General features: G+C 43.6%; 1 protein-coding gene across 4 annotated transcripts in view; it reads right to left on the bottom strand.

Moving 5' to 3' along the window:
- ZNF462 (zinc finger protein 462) overlaps window positions 1-19,900 on the bottom strand; it is a 91,337-nt gene that overhangs the window by 39,642 nt on the left and 31,795 nt on the right. For 3 of the 4 annotated variants that reach the window (XM_075411280.1, XM_075411284.1, XM_075411281.1), the window contains exons 2-5: window positions 11,643-11,894; window positions 5,559-11,050; window positions 4,479-4,643; window positions 2,614-2,888 (exon numbers count right to left, since the gene is read on the bottom strand). In XM_075411280.1, coding sequence (XP_075267395.1) covers window positions 2,614-2,888; window positions 4,479-4,643; window positions 5,559-11,050; window positions 11,643-11,862 — 6,152 coding nt within the window. In that variant the 5' untranslated portion in view covers window positions 11,863-11,894. The remainder of the gene's footprint in view (window positions 1-2,613; window positions 2,889-4,478; window positions 4,644-5,558; window positions 11,051-11,642; window positions 11,895-19,900) is intronic. The other variant, XM_075411282.1, reaches the window with a different exon arrangement.

Here is a 19,900-nt window from a genome sequence, read left to right as displayed (position 1 = left end):
GAGTTCCAGGATTAAAAGGCAGCAGTTTCAGAAGTAACAGTGTGGGACATTCTGCATGAAGCTCAAGAAGAGAAGCAGGGGTGGCAAAGACTAGCCTCTGCTTTCTCCAGGGAAACTGGAAGTTACTGACAGCCTGAACACTGGGGGGTGATCAGAACCTTCTCTCTCTCCAGAGTTTCTTATAACAGCTCAGTCACGTTCAGAAGGGGAAAAAAGATGTTTTCCACATTTTCTAACAGAAGATCAAATTCATTCTATCTGAGTGAGTCCTGCAGAGCTCTGCAGTTCCTACGCTGTGGCTGTGGCTGACAGCCATGAATTCACAGTCTCCAGGTGGCAGGCAGGTAGTTTCAACTTGAGTTGTAAACATTTCCAGTACAACCTCCTCTTTGGACACATTCATGCTTTGTGATCTCGTCTTAGTTTGAGTCATCTTATGCGTGGTGATGGAACAATAATGGGACAGATACAGCAGAGTGGAGGAGTGGCAATTTGCCAAAACTACTCCCCAACCTGCCACCTTAATTCTAGATCTATTTCAGGCTTATTTCCTTTTATTTTTCCTAAACTATCCTGTTCTTATTTTACTGAATATCAACACATAGATCAAACGCAAGTTGTTCAGCCCTCTCACACTACGCAAGACTGTCACAGGATCCTTAGTTCCACACTGACAAGAGCTTGAGCCAGAAAATCCCTGTTTACAAGACCTAACACTGAAGTCTGTGTATTCAAAGATCTGATAACAGCAAACAAAAAAACCAAAAAACCCCCCTATGTCTCTTCTCAGGGCCACTTCATACAAATACAATTTAACAGAAATCCAGGATGGAGTTTGTGGCAAGATAAAATGTACAGCTTTTCCAGACAGATGGGAAAAAAGTCTTCTAAATGAGTAAGGCATTGAACACTAGCAGTGAATACTTCATAGAACAAAACTTGTTTTAAACAGCTGACAGGGAATGAGCTTACTTAACAATTAAAGCAGACTGCCAAAGATGTATATAATAATTATCAAGCTATTATAAATCTATACCTTAAGGTATTCTACACAGCAACAATTAAAACTATATTCACACCCACATACTTTTCCAGCAAAATTCTTCCGAAGGCAGGTTTTTAAGTTTTTGGTCAGATTTGAGAGAACAGTGGACTGTCTTCTTTCACAGACTTCCTCTCCCAAGAGAGTCATTGCATCAGAAACAAAAATAAAAGATGAAGCAGACAACTTCAACAGCAGCGACAACACCTATTATCAAGTTAGGTGATACCTGTAGAGTTCTTCCCTGCCATCCACCACTTTCTGACTTACCCGTCCTCCTACTTGTAGGACATGACTCTATTCACTTCCTAGGTAAGAAACACAGTGACTAGAGACCAAACTCATCACAAGTCTGATTTTGGAAGCAAACCAGTTTACTAGGCAAATAGCAGGTTGTGTAAGTCGTGTGAGATAGGGGCATCCCCCACTGTCAGCCTTACCAAAGCAGGGTGGGATATGCTCAGTATCGCCCATCCTTTCCCTAGTCCCTTTCTTTCTGTTAGCTGCTCAATCCCATGGACCTTTTCAAGAAGGCAGACCAAATTGTGGCATCAATTTACAACACTGTGACATCAGCAGAAATCTTGCTTTCTAACACAAGCAGTTTAAAAACGCTTTTTATCATACTTTCTCTCCCACATGCATTTGATTGCAGGATAGTGACATCTTCACCAAATTTAAGAGCACTACTGACAGCGTGATGAATGCCTCATCAAATGAACACTCGGATCTCTCTTTTTTTGTTAAAATGGTAAATAAGCAGCTCTCTCCCCAGAAATTAAGAGAAAATATGTACCTGTGAGTCAGTCCAAGATACCAGTGGAAAATATTCCATAAATCCTGTTTTTGGGGGGCATGCCATATATACATGATTATGATCAAAATATTTTTTAAAAATACCTAGTTTAAGACAAGTGAACCTTAGGGAAAAAAACCGTAAGTAATGTGACTATTAATGATGACTATGTATTTTTCACATGCTACACCTGAAAAGAAAACAGTCTGAGGGAGCTGCTAGTATACCACACTGGTGTTAAGCTGAAATATTTGTAGACTGAAATTGTATACCATAATTAAGAAAAAAACCCCTAATTTTAAGGTAAGCTTATGACAGTTATTTAACATTAGAAATGAAAAATCAATCACGAAAGAGTTGTAGTAATCATAAACAAGGTAGTTGTATGCAGCAGAAGTTCCTTATATAAGAAAGATCAACAAGGAAAATACTTTTCTGTCCTCTCCTTGCCTTGTGAAGTCTTATGCATTTGACAAGGTTGCATAATAGTGGGCTTCACTGTTTAAGTACTGAAAGAAGCCTTATTCTTCTGCTTGCATGCTTTTCCCTTATACATGAAAAAAAGGGCTTAAATAAATTCAAGAAGATCCAAAGATGTGACTTTTTATAAATAGCACTCATAATGGCCAAAGATTTTGCAGCACGGAAAATATCTAAATGCTGAGAAAAGTGTTGCTCGCAATCAACTGAGTGCGCTCTTCTTCCATGTCAACCTACAAAACGGTAGTGCTAGTTTGTGCTTCTTTTGAAAACAAAAATAAAAGCCACAACTTACTTGTGCCTGAAAGCAGAGACAAAGGAGCAATACTGGCAGCTGTACTTGTCTTCCCGGGTAAACATGGCCAGAGCCAAGTGACTCCTCTCGTGAGATCGCAGACCCTGCATAGACATCAAAACCCGGTCACACTGGCTGCAGTGGTAGCCCCCAGGCCTGGTTTCATCTTCCAAGGATGCTCCAGATTCAGCTTCTGTAAATTCCACAATGCCAGGGTCTTTGGCTCCCTCACAACCCTCCATCAAAGTTGTGTTTGAAGGATCTTCAGCTTCCTGCTAAAAAACACATACCCCCCCAAAGCCATCAATTCTCTCTCCCTTCTGCCCCTCAGTCTTTCCCACGTGTTCATTACAATGCCTAGGTTTTCCACTGCATTATTTTTCTAAATATATCCCTACACAAACTCCACATCAATGGCTTTCTGAAAAATCGGCCTGCTCTTGGGAGGGCAAAACATAATTATATCTATTATATACATGTGTGCATACGTAAAGGAAACTCACTCCTTGATTGAACTTGTGTCTGATGCAAAAAGACAAGAAACGGAATCAACTATCTTTCAATAGTCTTGAAATGAATCTTCTAAACTTGATCAGACAAACATTAGTAAGGTATAGAGCAAATTCACTTTAGTTTATTTTGCTCTAGCTTACAGTGTACCTACTCGGCATACTAAACCAATAGCCTAGTCTACAGTAGACTTGTTCATCAGTGTCAAATTCACAAGAAAGAAGCCAGTAGCTAAGGCCCTAGAATCCCCTTTAAAAATAAAAAGCAAACAGAAAAAGTCTTATCTTTATTCCCTAACTTGCCTTTCCCTTTCTAACCAGAGCATGCATTTTTGCAGAAACTTTAATAACCTATGAGAGTATTCGCATCACATTCTTTCAGCCGTGGATTTTGGCTTTTGTTTCCTGCTGCAATATTTCTGTTTACTCAGAAGAAAGCACTGACCCTACATAAACTTCATCTGGGGAGCAGCGAAAAGAGGAAAAGGTCTGTTAGGTGGGAAGCACCTGAATCTGTCAGTAGTAACAGGTAAGGTAAAGTCAGGTCAGTGGTAGGGCAAGGAAAGCTCTCTCAGGCAGCAAAAGTTAGGCAATGAAGGACTCGGCTTCCTCACAACAAGCAGATGATGTCGGGAAAGAAGCACTTTTAAGTCAGGCACTGAGACCTGTAGTAGGAGTCTTTGCACGAGAAGGAATACAGCTAGTTCCCACAGCCTTGCTGCACTTTCACTACCCCTGCTGATACCCTGGAAATTGCGCTGTGGAGCACGGCCTATCCTTGGAGAAGTACCAGCTGGCATCCCCTTTCACAGGGAGAAAGGAACAACACATTTACACCTAATCACCTGAATGGGACCACCGGCTCAGCTGGCCACTGAATGTTTTGTTTGGAGCCAGCGTGCAAATTTCATGCGGAAAGGTGAACCACAAGCAACTTCGCACATCTGCATGTGCACACTTCCTCTTCTTAAAAAAAAAAAAAAAAGAAAACAAGCAGCTCTTTCAGGGTTTAACTAAGCAGAAAAGTAGCCCAGAATAGCTGAGAGAAAGCCTCCTACTCATAAACCAAGTCTTTCGGTCATCAACGACATCAACTCCTTTGCGGCTGAGAAGAAATGAGAATTAAATAGTCTTCGTGCCCCTGGATCAAGAGTGGAAAAAAGTTAAAACATCTTAAAATGAACCAAACGCACTTCAGAAACTTAGTGTTAAATTAAAACATCATGTTGAACTGGAATACCCAGTTCAAAACCCATTCAACTTCACAAAAGGCCTCCATAGGCTTTCAATGAGTCCTTTATTTTAAACAATTCAGGAAGCTGCAGTCACCTTCAGTCACCTTTTCAAAATTCTTACCTTTACTGTAGCTGACACAGAAGAGACATTCCCATACTGGACATGCTTGCGGAGGTGATTACAGATAGCTCGAAGTGTTGGATGGACTTCCACACAAAATTTGCATTTGTAGCCAACCACCTTCCTCTCCTTAAGTTTTGAAACATCTTCCAAGTGTCCAAAAGCCTGTTTGAGTGCACAAGCATAAATCACTAAAGTACACTTTGTTAACCTCATTTTTAGGAACACAGATCAGATTTTACACCTGAAGGGAAATTATGCTCTATGTACACACCCTGCTTTACAGAACTGCAAAGTGCATTTTTGTGGATGTCTACTAATGCCTCCAGAGTGAGTGGACAAGACATCTGTGCAGGAGAAACCTTCAATTTCTGCAGAACAGTGGTCCTCTAGAAGACCACTCAGTTTGGCCTGAAACTGGCCTCTTTCATGGCACCGCAACACCCCCAAAATCTGTGGGGAGCTTTTGCCCAGCAACTGAAGCAGAAGGAAGGGGGTAAGCAGGCAAGAAAAAGAGCACAATTTGGTCTTCTGCTTACAAGGCACTTGCCCAGAGCTTCAGTCACCAGATAGGCTCATGTCATGTTAATACCATGTCCTTAATCAAAGAAAGTACTGAGAGGGAGAGAGAAGCTTGAGAAGGAAACTGATTCGTTATTCAGAGGTACACTGAAGAGGGGGATGGGACATTTTGTAAAGAATCTGTAACAAAGTACATGGCAGCCTTGCCATAAAAGAACAAGTAACTGTCAGATACAGATGGCCTTCCAGAAGGGTGGGAGGAAGGAAAGAAGACAAAGAAAATACTGGAGGAAGCAGTAGGAAGGAGCAGGGCTTCCTACAGAACCTTGGGAGGGGTGGAGGATGGATGAGGAAATTAAAGCAGAATGTGTAATTGACTTCTGGAGCTCACTGGCAAGCTGAGTCATTCATTAGCCTGTGGTCATTTGGCTGTCAAAGAGAACATGCAAGTGGGCATTAGTAATAGGCAGAGTCTTGGGGTGCAGAAAGAAGCCTAGTGTTTTTGCTTCTCTCCCCTGGCAGGGAGCAGGGAAAGAGACCAGACATACAAATCCTTACCCTCTCTTGCTTGAAATCTGCAAAAGCACCATCTGCATATTTCTGCTTGCTTAAAAGCTGCTTCCTCCTCTCCTGACGTTTGGCACGCTTCTGGAATTCCTCATTGTGACCATTCAAGTGTGCGGTCAGCTCTGCTGTGCTATGCAATTTCATATCACAGTGCTTGCACTGGTAGAGAGGGTTCTGAGTGCGGGTGCCGCTTCCCAGTATGGTGAAGTCCCTCTTCAAATCCTTGCTGTGGTGGTCGGTGTAATGCATGCACAGCAGCTCTGCTGTGCTGAAGGACAGCTTGAAACATTTTATGCACCTGAAGGGAAGCCACTCAATCTCCTGAGCCTCAGTCTCCACCTCAAGCTTTTCAAAGTCATTCCTCTCCTCGGCTGGAGTTGGCTTTTCATGCTCATCGGCATACACGGCAGTGAAGTAACCCCCCAGCTTGCTCGCATGCTGCTTCTTAGGGAAAACACCAGGGTGACGCTTCATGTAGTGGGACACAATACCCTTTTTGCTGAAGGACTGGAAGGAACAAAGTGAACATTTCTTCTTCTCTACAGCTCTCCTCAGCTCCTCGCTTAACTGAGGAGTGTCATCCTTGGGAGGAGATGGAATGATCACTTTATTGGGTTTGTCGCTTACCGTCCTGGAGGCTGCTAAGCAGTGAGTGTAGTAAGCATCAATGTCATGTCTTTTCTGGTAGTGTGCCGCAAGCCCTTTACGGATAGGATTGGTATACGAACACAAAGCACATTTAAAGAGGTTGTTCTTGCCCTCTGGCTGTGCCCGGACATTGTTATGTTTGATGCGGTAGTGCCTAGCTATCCCCTTCCGGGTCGAACAGAAATATTTGCAGAGCTGACACCGGAAAACTGTGTGAGACACTAAATGAGAACTGGAGAAACGAGGTCCTGGCACAGAGATTTCTCCAACATCCTCAGCAGCAATTTCGGGGGAGGCCTTGATTTCAGTTACCATGTCTGGCTCCACTGGGGCAGACATTTTTGGTGGTGACTGGGCAAAAACATCAAATTCAGGTTGATTGTGGTACTTCTCATAGTGAATTTTCAGCTTTTCAAGTGTTCCATGGGTGTAAGGGCAGAGTTTGCACCGATAAGCACCATAGCCTTGCTTGAAAATCCTACTTGTCTCTTCTACGTCATTCTGAGCAATATCATTTGACTGCTCCACATCATGCACAAAGTCTTCAGCAGTGACTTTTACTGATGGGTGCCGTTTCTGGTAGTGTGTGAGAACGCCATGAATACGTGTATTAATGTATGGGCAATGTCTGCATTTATATACAGCCCCTGGGTTAATGTCTATATCCTGAGCAAAGTCCGCAGCTTTCACTTTCATGCCAGGATGCTTTTTGCCATAATGTGTCAGGAGGCCGTGCAAGTTGTTGTATTCAGACTGGCAAACTGTACACTGGTATGGAGTGGAGGAGATGGCAGGGTTTGCAGAAGCCAGCTGGACAGCTTTTTCCTGGGATAGGCTGGGATCGTCTGCACACTCTGCATCCTGATCCATCTGTGATGTTGTTATCTGGTCTTCAGAATCCATCCTGGTCCCAGCGTCATCGGGCTGCGGGATGGATTTCTCAGCAGCATCTTTCTCCTTAATGATATCTAACAACACAGATTCATCTCCATTCATGGCCCAAGGGTGAAATGCTTGGTAGTGATTAGTAATGTCCCAAATGGAAGATGCTTCAAAAATGCAATCTCTACATTTATAGCTCTTTAACTCTGTTGGCATCACTAGGGCAGGAGGGGAAGGATCAGGACCTGCCCAGAGTTTAGTTGCCATATATGTATAGTCAACATAATGCTCAGGATGTCTCCTTTGGTAATGCACAAGCAAACCACTTGGCTCTGTGTGTGAATAAATGCACCATTCACAGTGATAACCAACTTCTATTAAGCCATCCAAGAATGCCCATCTCAGAATGGATGTGACCGTGGCCTTCAGACTCGGGTGGTCTTTCTTAATATGCTTCCTCAGCGCATAGAAGTAAGGTGATGTGTAGCTACACTGCCTGCACTTGAGGGCTCTCAGCTTTGACTTGTCCCGTTCGGTGCTGGAGGTGTGAGAAGGTACGCTGCCAGTCGATTTCTTCTGGCTACGATCACAAAGGCTTCTAATGGTGGCTGTATGCTGCCTGATGACATCTGCGTTAGCTTTGAAGTCACGATGCTTCTTTTGATAATGAATAAGCACGCCTTTCACAGTCCGATTTCCATAATCACAGTGTTGGCAGAAGAACATTTCGTTCTCAGGAGGATTCACAGAGGTCTCAGATCCACCCCGGCTCAACTGCTGCATTGACACTGGTGGCCTCTGAATACCAGGTGGCAACTCACCAGCCCTCATCATCGCTGCGGTGGGGGGTGCCTGTCTGATATATTTGGCAGTGACCTTTATCTCTGGGTGCCTTTTCTGGTAGTGGACAAGCACTCCCACAACTGAGCGGTTGCTGTACGAACAGTGCTTGCAATAATAGAGCTCGGTAGCAAGGTCTGGGGGTGGTGGTGGGGGAGGTGGAGGTTGAGAAGCCAAGTTGGACAGTTTTGGGGAGACAGGCGTCCCCAACTCAAAAGACATCTGAGCCAGGGCAGAGCCCCTGTCAACAGAGACTACACGCATGGTCTTCTGAATTCTGAAATATGATGCTTTTTCTTCAGGGTGCTTTTTCTGGTAATGCACCAGAACCGAATGCATGTTAGGGCTTGCAAATGAACACACGTCACAGTCATAAACAACCACAGTATTGACTGCAGGTTCCTTCTGATTTTCACATTCAGGACTAAAACTCTTGGCGGCACTTTTGTTATAACCAGCTGGCACACCAGCCCCGCGAGCCACGGGGGTGGAGGTTGCCATAGTTTTTGGAGCAGAATTCAAGATCTCTCTCAGTGTCTGAGACTCTGTGTTCAGCCCTTCTTGCTGCTCAATGACATAGCTTGAAAATATCATTGCATTGTTAATTTTCACTGTGGGATGCATTCTTTGGTAATGTGGCATCAGGCTTCTAACATTCGGGCTTGTATAAGAGCAGAAGCGACAGCGGTAGATCAGATCAGAATGATCAAAGTTCAGTACATTCATAGCTTCAGGGTGATGCTCTCCATAATGCTGCTGCAGGTCTTCGAAGTTTGTGTAGTCAATATAGCACTCAAGACATCGGTATACTGCACTGTGATCATTTGGATCCAGGATATACCTAAAGCTGAATTTAATATAGGGATGCATTCGCTGGTAGTGGGTGCTAACACTTCTGGCAGATTTGTTGCTGAAATCACAGTGTTTACAATAGTAAAGCCTGCCAGAGTCATTAAACTCTGAATTCTCGTTGTTCTGATCAGTACCATACATGTTTGACTGGTTCCCCAGAACAGATGCATTAGGGCTCTGATGGCCTTTCATGCTGACAGAAGAATAATAGTCTTCCTCATCTTCAGATAAAGTGAGCTCAATCTCCGCTCCATTGGTGGAATTGTAGTCATGCTGCATGCTTCTAAAATTTGTCTCCTTCTGGGAATCATTAGACTCTCTGCCCCACATTTGCTGGGGTGCGTAAGAACTGGAAACCTCTATCATTGGTTCTGTTTGCTCCTCTTCTCTGTCTAACTCCACTTCTATCTCCACCTCATTGTCCTCCTCCTCTTCCTCATCATCTTCTACATTAATCACAGCATCTTCTTGCTGTTTGTTTTGGTTGATCTTACTCTGCAGGTTGCTCGCTATTTCATCAATTCTAGTTCTCTTTTTCACTGGAGAGAGATCTAACGGGAAGTCATTTGACACCTTCCGAGGGGCCTTCGCAACAAAGTTATTTTTAGATGATAGCCCAAGGATGGAGGTCTGGCTCTTCTTCACTGTGCTGGCAGAGGGGTGAGCATCTGTCTCACTCTCTTGTGGTGTGTTTGATGGCGGTCCATCATATTTTGGCAAGTTGTCACAGAATGAATGCTTGTGCTGCTGATGAACTCTGAGGCCTTTCAAAGTTGTGGTGGAATAGTTGCACATTGTGCACTTGTATGGATGCTGTGAATGGGGCTGAGGAGACTGCTGTTGTTGCTGTTGCTGCTGTGGCTGCACCGGTTCCATCATCCCAGCTGACTTCCTGCCATTTATATTGCCACTCTCATAAGACACTGTGCTGTCATTCAAAGAAGAGGCAATGCTTTCACTCTGGGAGTTCATAGCGTCCCAGTCTGATGTTGTTCCTGTGTGACATTGCTTGTGGGCACCAAGCTTTAACGAACTCTTGCAGGTAAAGGGGCATTCATCACACTTGTACACAGCTGTCTTCCCAGACAGGTGGATGTTCTCAATGTGACGGGAAATGCTTCGGCGGTGCATTGTCAGGAAAGGGCAAAAAGGACACTGGAACCTGTTCATATACCTTCTAAAGGGAATCCCCTTTGTTTCCAATAGTTTGTTGCCATCAGATCCCATCAGCTGCTCTGCAGACATTCCTGAGGTCTGGTGATCCATGGAGTTCAAGCCATTCTCACTGTCCATTTCATTTAGCTCTTCATCTGAGCTGGAGTCATTTAGCATACTGCTTGTTTCCAGGTCAGCAGAAGAATTTGTCATATCAGCAATTCCATAGCGGGATCTGTCAGACAAATTAACTATGCCCGAGTTGTGAGATGACTTAGGCTTCATTTGAGGGTAAGACATAGAAGAAAACTTGGAAGATGTAGAAGAGTTGGGCCTGATAAGAGAATTGGCCATAGAGCTCCTGAAGTTTGAGATATTAGCATTCGACATCTCACGTCCTGTTGTACTCATTGAGACATAATTAGAGCTTGGAGAGGCATTCTGGGCACTCTTACTCTGTACATCAGGTGCACCAGTTCCATCTTGTTGCTGCCTCAGGCTTGACAGTATTTTTACCATGCTGCGGTGCTTCTTCATCATGTGGTCACACCAGCGCTCCCTTCGAGGTGTCTGGTAGCTGCACCATTCGCAGCAAAAGTTGCCCCTAGATTTTGTCAGGGGCTTGACCATGGATTCCAAAATGCTCCGCTCCACCACCTCTGCAGGCAGCTCCTTGCAGGGTTCCTGCACTGGCACAGAAGCAGATGTTGATTCAGACATAGCAGCAGCAGCAGTAGGAGGGGTTGAACTCTCTTTCAGGTTGTTTTTGTGATACATTTTCTGGTGCTTAATAATCCTCGCGCGCCTGGGTGACTTGTAGGTGCAGAACTGGCAACTGAAAACTTTGCCAAACCCTTCATGCATCATGATGCTGTAATTTAGGGCACTAGCAGTCGGTGGCCCCACTGAGCTCCCCCCAGCCTGTGTTCCATGAACCTTGCGTGTGTGCTCTATGAGGAGGTTTTTGGAACGGAAGTAACGCACACAGAACTTGCACTGGAAAAACTTGTTGGTTGGTTTGGGATTTGGAGCCATGTGCTGACCATAGAAAGTCTGGCTCTGGCTATAGTAACTTCCAGTTCCCATCTGACTTGTTGTATTTTGCCCTAAAATGAGAATTAAGGTGTATATGTAAATAAATAAAATCAAATAAAGAGGCTTTTTCTCCACCCACCTTGTGCGCGTAAGAATGTAACCACATCCTGAATAGATAATAACCACACCAGGATTCCCTCACTTACTTATGGTGAGATCTACATATCTGGCAATGGTCAGAAAGAAGACCATTACACACAGAGGCTACATATATATGACCATGGTGTACAGTTTGGGATAGGTAATTTCCAAAATAATCTTCCTGGCAAAAAAAGAAATCTGGTACACTAATAAAATTGAAAATTTTGAGATGGTTCATGGTAGTGAAGAACAACCATGAAAATCTGAAAACCAAGAAGTAATACATGAAGCGCAGATGGGGAATAAAATCACCCTCCATGTTTACATTTACAGAAAAAGCCACGATCAGAACCAATATGGCTGAAGCTAGACATTTGCTTTGCTGACATAGCAATAAAGATAATGAAAGTATTTAAAATTACATTAAAAGTAGAAACTAAAACACACTGGAATAAACCATAGGTAAAACAGAGGGTAGGAGCTGAGATCTTAGAGTTGAGATCAATCAGAATTGAGATTTACCTGCTATTTCATCTGAAATCGTAAATTCATCCTTTACTGAAGAATATTCAACCTCAGTCTGGTTGCTAGCATTCATGGAACCAGACCTTGGCTGGCTAGGACTTTCCTCAGAGACATCAGTTGGCTGCAGAAAAGCAGTGTGAACATCCTGAATGTGAGCTTTTAGGTCTTCATAAGATGGAGCTCGAAAATCACAGCCATCACACTGCAGCACCTCCATGGTTCAGGGATAACCTTTTACATTAGAAAATTCTACAAGAAAAACAGGGGAAGGAGAGAAGAAGAAAGAGATACATTTTACAGCAATGCCATTGTGACGAATCCTGAAAACAGGCAATACCAAGCTTATGATGACTCAGTCATTTCCAGAGATTCCGCAAATCCTGTGGCATAAAACTCAACCTTAGCTTACCATATTAAGAGCTATCCATTCAGATTCACATAAAGTTCTATGTAGGTAGCTCACAAGTTGGTGACTCAACACTACAGTCAGCTTTCTGACAAGTGACTACTGATTCAATGGACTTTGTCCTCTTGGCTTCTCCATTACACAGGATAGGGCTGTTGTTCAGAAGTTTGTCTTGTTCTAAGACCACAACCCATACGCTACAAAAACAGTACATTACTCCCAATCATGCACTGAAACTTAACATCAGAAGACAGTGGCTTCTGCCTTTACGACACCCACTCTGACTTTCATGGAAGTTGCGAAGTCCTGCCTGTTTCACCACCATAGATCAAAAGCCTTCACAGGAAGAAACTTGCCTTTCTTCTCAAGATGCTATCAGTCCTGATGTTAGTGGAAAACTTAGACATAACTGCAAGATGAGATGCAGCTACATGAACCCAAGGTAGCAGGCTTCACTCTGCGCTACTTCCACCAAGCTTTGTATGGATATCTCCATTCTTTGTTAAAATGTTTAGTTTCATTTTAGTTTTTTTTGCCAACACGACCTTCGTGCGTTAGCAGTCTGGGGGCTGGAAAAAGCTGGAGGAAGAGAGGGACAGCAATGGGAATAGGAATACTGCAGAAGCACAATGGAAACAGGAGTTACAAAGACTCAGAGACATCATGACTTCCTTGATTTATCCAAAAGCTTTGCATACCTTGAAGTACAAAGCAATGTAAGGCATGGTAACATGAAGGCTGGTGGTTCAGCTTGTGACCAATTAATCCTGCAACAGAGTTGTACATTTCTGCACCACCATGAAGGAGAGGAGACACCAAGCACAAGCAAGACAAAAACATTAGACCCTTCTATTCTGTGCAGTACTCAGGCACAAAGCAACCTTCCTATGTTAATATGGGAATTAATTCTACAAGCTTCCATGCGCTGCACTGGGAAAGGATGATAAAATGAGCCTTTCAGAGGTCCAAGACACAAGGGCAGCTCAAAGTACCGAAAATTCCACGTGTTTATTGTATGTAGAGTATGAAACGACTTCCACAGTGAAGAGAAAGCTCCAAAACATCAGAGGACAGAAACAAGAGATGGCATTGCATCAGGATTTTATATGAAAGAACACTTCTTCTGATAGCTGGCTAAAATAAACTTCTAGCAAGTCAAATTCTGGATAGTCTGAGCACAGAGGCTCTCTTCATTATTTACCTACATTACTTTGCAGGCTGCACTGTGTCCTTCCCCCCCCCGCCCCCCCACTCCCTCCCACCACCAAAAACGAAAATGAACGCTGCACCAGCTTCTTTTCAGCTAACAAAGTTACAATAATCGAGATACTCAAGCTTTTATGTGCAAGCACCAGACCAAATTGTGTGGAAGAGGTTGCTATCTGCTCTGGATCAAATTACAGCAGTGACTGAAGCCCCACCCCACGTCTCCTTTAGCACAGTCCATTAGACCTGAAAACAAATTTTTCCATGGAGCAGACGACTCCTGCATTTAGAGCACTTCACAGAAAAGCAGATCATCCAGTTTTCACTACCCATCCCCCAAGCTTCGTCTTTTCATCTCCGCCAAACAAGCCACAGCTCTGCTGAATGTGTTTATCACACTTTCAAGAGATATGAGCCCCTGCGTCACTGAAGCTTTAAGACTCACTAAGCTGCCCTAGTCCTCTGAGCTTTGGGAGCAGCCATTTTAGCTCAGACAACTCCTGCACTCAGAGGCTCAGAGCTTCTCGCCTGTGCACAACATGGCCTCACTTATCTCAGCTTCATCTCAAGCACACCAGGCTTTTTATTTTTTCCCCTTTTTTTTCCTCCTCTTCCTCAGGTGTCGCTTGAAAAATCAGCATCCCCAGAACATACCTCCCCTTTTCCTGCATGACTAGCACCCCAAGTCATGTCACCACTGTCCCCCTGCAATGCCCAAGCAGCACCTTCCAGCCCTGAGCAGATGGCCTGCAAGGACCTCCTCGGGCTGGTTCCCCTGTCCCATGGATGACAAATGTGACGGTTCGTTCCAGAAACGGAGCATTACAGCATCAAGACACTGGTCCAAGCTGTCCTACAGGCACAGGCAACGGACAGCTGAGGCTCCCGGCGAGGGGGGGAAGGCAGGCAGGAGGCCTCCAGCCTGCCCTGTCCCTGGGGAGCCCTCCTGCTTGGCGCAGAAGACACACAACCCCACTCCCCTGCCAGATTCCAAAGTCTAATGACCTTTGTTAATCACCAGCCAGCCTGTCTGCATCAGCAAACCCTGCCAGCAGACACACCCTTCACACAAAGGCTGTAGCTATGCCTTTTAAGAGAGGTTCTCTGAAAGCTCCATTGTGTAGAACAGAGGAAAAACAACACACACACACACACACAAATCCCGTCCCCGCCCCCCCGCCCCGGGAAAACTCCAGACCCTTTAGTAACACCACCACAAAACGCTTTCAGCTCTCTTCTGGAAACTTCAGGCCAGCTTGTAAAACAGAAAACCAGAAGGGAGAGCAAGCCTGAGGTTCTGAAACAAGATAATCCTGGCACCTTCAAGAGGTAAAAGCCACCGCCGTCCCTATCTCCAGAAGTCACGATACACCGATGCTTGGAGAAGGTATCCTCGAGGATGCTGGTTGCTGTCTAGACAGTCTTAAACCAACAGCACCCTTCTGCTACTAATCAGAAGGAAGAGTTGTGACACCGCTACTAGCTGCTGATTACAAAAACTGATGGAGACTTTCTAATGGGTTCCAGCCTGAATCTCAGCAGGGTCTATATCACAAAGGTAGCAGCAAGTCAGAGAAGAAGTTTATCTTATTGCAGCTATGAGGAACAAACATCATGTACAGCTGAGTGGACTTCAATTTGATGTTTTCACCATGCATCACACTGAAAGCAGGATGAAGCATTTTGTAAGGAATTCTGCTCTACCATGTCCACATTTTTCTTTAAAATTCAGGCATTGCACAAAGGCAAAGAAAAACACAAGCTGCTAGTTTGAGGTCATATATCAAAAGAAACAGAAACACAATATGTGTCTTTCGCTCTCCTTTTTTGTCTGCATGGGATATGGAACTGAAACACACCTACCCACCAGATAAGTGCATTTTCAAGTACAGATGTTAATACACTGGCAAGACACACACCCCAAGCAACGGAGACAAAGCAAGATTTGCACGTTTCCATCATGACCAGCTAAGCCAATGCATTCCATAATCCTTTAAATTTTCAAACAGCACAGTAAGGAAATTTGGAGGAGAATGGAGGTGAGTGAGAGAGTTTGGAGCTACCAAATTCACTAACTCAAAAGCAGAACAGGAAGTCTGGGGGAAAAAAAAAACCAAACAAAACACAAAACAACCAAACACAACCACCATGAAATGAATCCATAAATCCCACAAGCTCTCTAACATATTCACAAGCAATCTCTTGAGACCACATTGCCCACAGATAATGTGATTCTAAAATACCCTTACTAATGCGATGCTAACCTCACCAAACAGATTATTAAAATGCCACTGACTAATTTGCATTTACAACCTCTTCTTAAAATATACAGCTTTAATGCTTTATATGGAGAAGAGGTATTCTCATTTTGCTTATGAGCAGAAAGCTTCCAAAACATCAGGCAAAAGAGATTCTCAAAGCCAGTTTTAAACACCCAAGGTGAAGTCTCAAATTGTCTTCAACATCCTTCTCCACAATCACAAATGTGTGAGAACATCAGAGACAGTTATATGAGATCTCCAGGTTTTTAAAAATCAAAAACAAAAGATAATTGTGCTTGTTGAACAAGTCATTACAGAATTTGGCAGCAGCCAAAGTAGTACAAACCATTATGTTTAAGTTTGGTTTTAAAGCTTCAAAATACAAAATTAATTGTTAAGCCCAAGGCACTGACCTCAAAATTGAACTTCTGTGGTTTGACTACCCATCCGTTATATTTTGAGTTGGAGTCAGCACAGCTTCTAGAAGTTAAGAATATGCACATGCACAACCACAACTGAAAAGGTCAGTCAGACCACACACAGTATGTGAACTTCCAGCTCAGTATTAGTAACTTCACATGTAAAACAAATTCATCTCTGGTTCTCCAAACCTTCCTCTGCTCAGATGATCAGAAGCATCTTCATCTCTACCTCATCCATGCAGGTTGTGCAAACAGCTTTCATTTTATTCTGTGCTAAGGTGGACCTGAAAGAAATTTCTTCTCCAGAAGAGTGACTAAGCACTGGAACAGGCTGCCTAGGGAAGTGGTCGAGTCACCTGTCCCTGGAGGTATTTAAAAGTTGTGTATGTGTGGCACCTAGGGACCTGGTTTAGTCGTGGACCTGGCAGTGCTAGATTTACGGTTGGACTTAATGATCTTAAAGGTCCTAAATGATTCTATGATTCTGTGCCGTTACGCACCCCTCACACCAGCAGAAACACTGCCAAACCCCTCCCAACTGGAGAAAGTCCCCCTGGAGACACAAGCGTGTGCCGGGGCCTGGAGGGGACCCACAGCCCTCCTGGGCTCCCTCACAGCCCACGACCCCATTTCGCCCCCTGAGGCCATCAGCTCTCACCCGAGCGACGCTGCAGCAGGGCCGGTCTCCAGCTCCCCACAGCCCTCCCCTGCGCGCCGCCCGGCCTGGCCCACCTGCAGGCCCACCGCCTGGCCAGGGCCCGGGGAGGTTCCCGACGCACGCCCAGGGCTGAGGCTGCTCCTGGGCCTACCCCACTCCCGGCTGGGGCGATGGGATGGGCCCAGGCTGCCAGGCCCTGACCTGCCCTCTCGGCGGGGAGCTCCAACGGCTCCCACGCAGCGCAGTGGGCCAAAGCAGACTGACATCAACAAAACGTCTTAGCAGAGGGTAGAATCATGCACCAGAGTAATCTTTTTCCTTCAAAACACACAGGAACCTTTAGTGTTGGTCTAATCTCCCCGCCGCCTTTTTCTTGCTGTCGGAGATCAACCTGCCAGAAATAAACTACCAAACACTACGGCAATGTGATTCACAAGCAACTAATTGCAGACATGACAAGTTTTCAAAATTCCCATGAGTAGAACCGCAGGCGTTTTTTCCTGCCAGAGAAGCCTGGGTTTGATGAGGTACCAGTGCCTAAAGCTCCAGTGAGGACCTTCCAGCCATGCCACCGGAGCTCCTGGCCAGGTTCAGCTCGCGTACGATGGAGCTGCTGCTCTGATGTCCTCCTTGGGTTTGGGGTTGTTCTACTTTTTTTTTTTTTTTAAACACTTTTAATAACATAAGATCACAACAAGGAGAATAAGGACTAAACAAGAAAATCATAGGAGCAATGAAAAAATTTATACACTTCGGAAACTGGAAACCTGAATGCTATTCTAACTGGAGGAAGCCAGCCTCATCTTTTATTTATTAAAAAAAAAAAATCATTAATGAGGAATTCAAGTAATAAGTTAAACTCTCAACTACTGTCAGGCACATCTACTCAACTCACAGATCTTTTTCAATGACCAAATTCCAATCAAGCTACTGGGATTCTTTGTCCTCTGAGGGTTATCTTTGGAGTTACTCCTCCAAACTAGTATGAAAATAAACTAAAATAAAATACTTTTTTTTTACTTTGATCGAATTGAGTTTTGATAGAACTCCATGGGTTGGGTTGCAACTGCCCACTCCAATATACTTACTTTGTGGTTCGTATTTTCATGTAAAGGACTTACGGTAAAATTTTATCGCCAGTTACACCTTTTATTATCAAGATCTCCATACTGATATCCAGTTTTGGGTCATTTATTACATTATTACAAACTCAACAGTTATACCCATGAGAGAAATACATTAGCTGGTATGTGTGATCCTGTCACCCATTTCTTCCAGTAAATATTTCTGTTGACCTACATGGAAATACGTATTACAAGATGTTTTCAGGAAAGAACTTCTATTAGAGATGCATTACAACTCAACAGTAAAAACAATGATCTAAATTGAGTGGAGTCAGCCTCATTTTTTTCCTAAAATGTATTTATACAGCCACCTGGAAGAGTATTTGAACCTGAAGCAGGCTCCAGGTCAGGTTCCATAAAAGGAGGTCTTCCTCCTACACATTCTTTGCACAAGCTTTTCAGAAATCTCTCAGTCACAGAAAACAGGACGACCAACTTTGTTGACCTCCATACAGTTACTAATGTTCCTGAACACACGCATTCATTTAACATACCTGATACCATACTACGGATCACTGTAAAGCTACCGCATAGCTTGCAAAATCTTCTACATTTTAAAGGAAATATAAACCACATTACTCTTAAAGCTTGTGGAAGAGAGGCTACACAGTGCTAGGAGCTGCCAGAAGCATAGGCAGGTTTTTCAGTTCAAGAAGATAAAATATCCACAGAACCTCTGGTTATTTTTCTTCTGGGGAACTTAATACATAACCATATACATGACCTGAAATAGGTCCAAATTATGGATACATTGCTATAAGCACACAAAACACAAAAAAATAATACAACATAAAAACTTGGTGCTCAGTTACTGAACATGAATGCGTATTAGCCATCTCACTGTAAGGCCCTAGCAGAATAAAGGCACACCATGGATTTTACAAGGAGGTATGAAAGAAAGGAGAATCACAGATAGCAGCACAATGTCAGCTTCTGCGAGGTATCTTGAGGAAAAGACCGCTGTCCCCAGCCTCAGGCAGACACAGCAAACTGACAGTTATCTCACTGCAGAAAACACAGACTTCCCTCGCAAGGAAGACAAAAGTCCAAGATGGAATACTTGATCTTACACCCACGTGTTACTTGCAAGGAAATCAAATCAACAAAGACAATTCAGATACAAGTAACTGAACTACAAACAGCATTAGGCTGGGGCTTTACTGATTCAAGCTACTTAAATGCCTACCACTCCTTTTCCATTTCTCACAAATAATGTCTCTTCTTCTTTCTATGGGCTCCTCGAGTATACACATATATATGTTATTTTTTAAAAAAATACATGAAGAGGCCATCTAAATGCCTAAAGGATAATTTCAAACTTCAAACTTTTGAAATAAAAGCAGATTGCATCTAAAATGCCACAATTTAATTAAAAGACAGATTGAGAGAGAGTCATACAAAGTATGATTCTGACATTTTTTTGTCTGCCCTTCCTGAAGGTTAGCTGTGAGGCACCACATGGTACAGAGCATGGGCAATTGAGTCTTAGGATGAAGAACTTTGTCTATGAGAAGGCTCTCGAATATTAAACGCTTTTGCTCCAAGCAAGACTAGGATGGGTTTTTCTGATCTTCTGAATTACTTTCATGGCACGTTATTAATCCCTACAGAAATCAAAAAGACTCTAAATATGTGTGAGAATCTTAACAACTAAGTGGTTGGAGTAAGACTTTTTCCCTTATTAAGTATGACAGGTGCTTAATTTACTGCACAAAAGTAGTTGTGGAGGTGCAAATACAAACACACAGAAAGTTTTGTCAAGGTTTTCCTGTGGTTCACCAGAGTCAATAAACAGAATACTACTTTGGCCATGTGTTACAAGATGCAACAACAATTTTACTAGGAAATGGAGAATTCTGATCAGATAGGCTCCCCCCCCCCCCCTTTTTTTTTTAAGAGAATAAACTTAGTTTCCTTTCCTACCAGAAGGAGGAGGAAGAAAATGAAAACACACACAAAAAAATGTATCAAACCATTTTCCCAGTCAAAGCCTCTAAAGAAAATACCTGTTCAAATCCTTCCCGGATTTAAGAGGAAGATGGAACAGCATGGGGCAAAACTCTCCGAGTAGCAATGTGGTCTGCCACTTGGTTCCCATATTAAATACTCATAGGAACCGAACCAAGTCATCCACCTTGCTGACACAACCTAATCTCTCAAGCCCCTTCTGTATAGACA

Source organism: Opisthocomus hoazin, chromosome Z (genome assembly GCF_030867145.1).
Source record: "Opisthocomus hoazin isolate bOpiHoa1 chromosome Z, bOpiHoa1.hap1, whole genome shotgun sequence".
In the NCBI taxonomy this organism is placed as follows: domain Eukaryota; kingdom Metazoa; phylum Chordata; class Aves; order Opisthocomiformes; family Opisthocomidae; genus Opisthocomus; species Opisthocomus hoazin.
The sequence above is the reverse complement of the archived record's forward strand: the minus strand, read 5'-3'. Positions and strand labels throughout refer to the sequence as shown.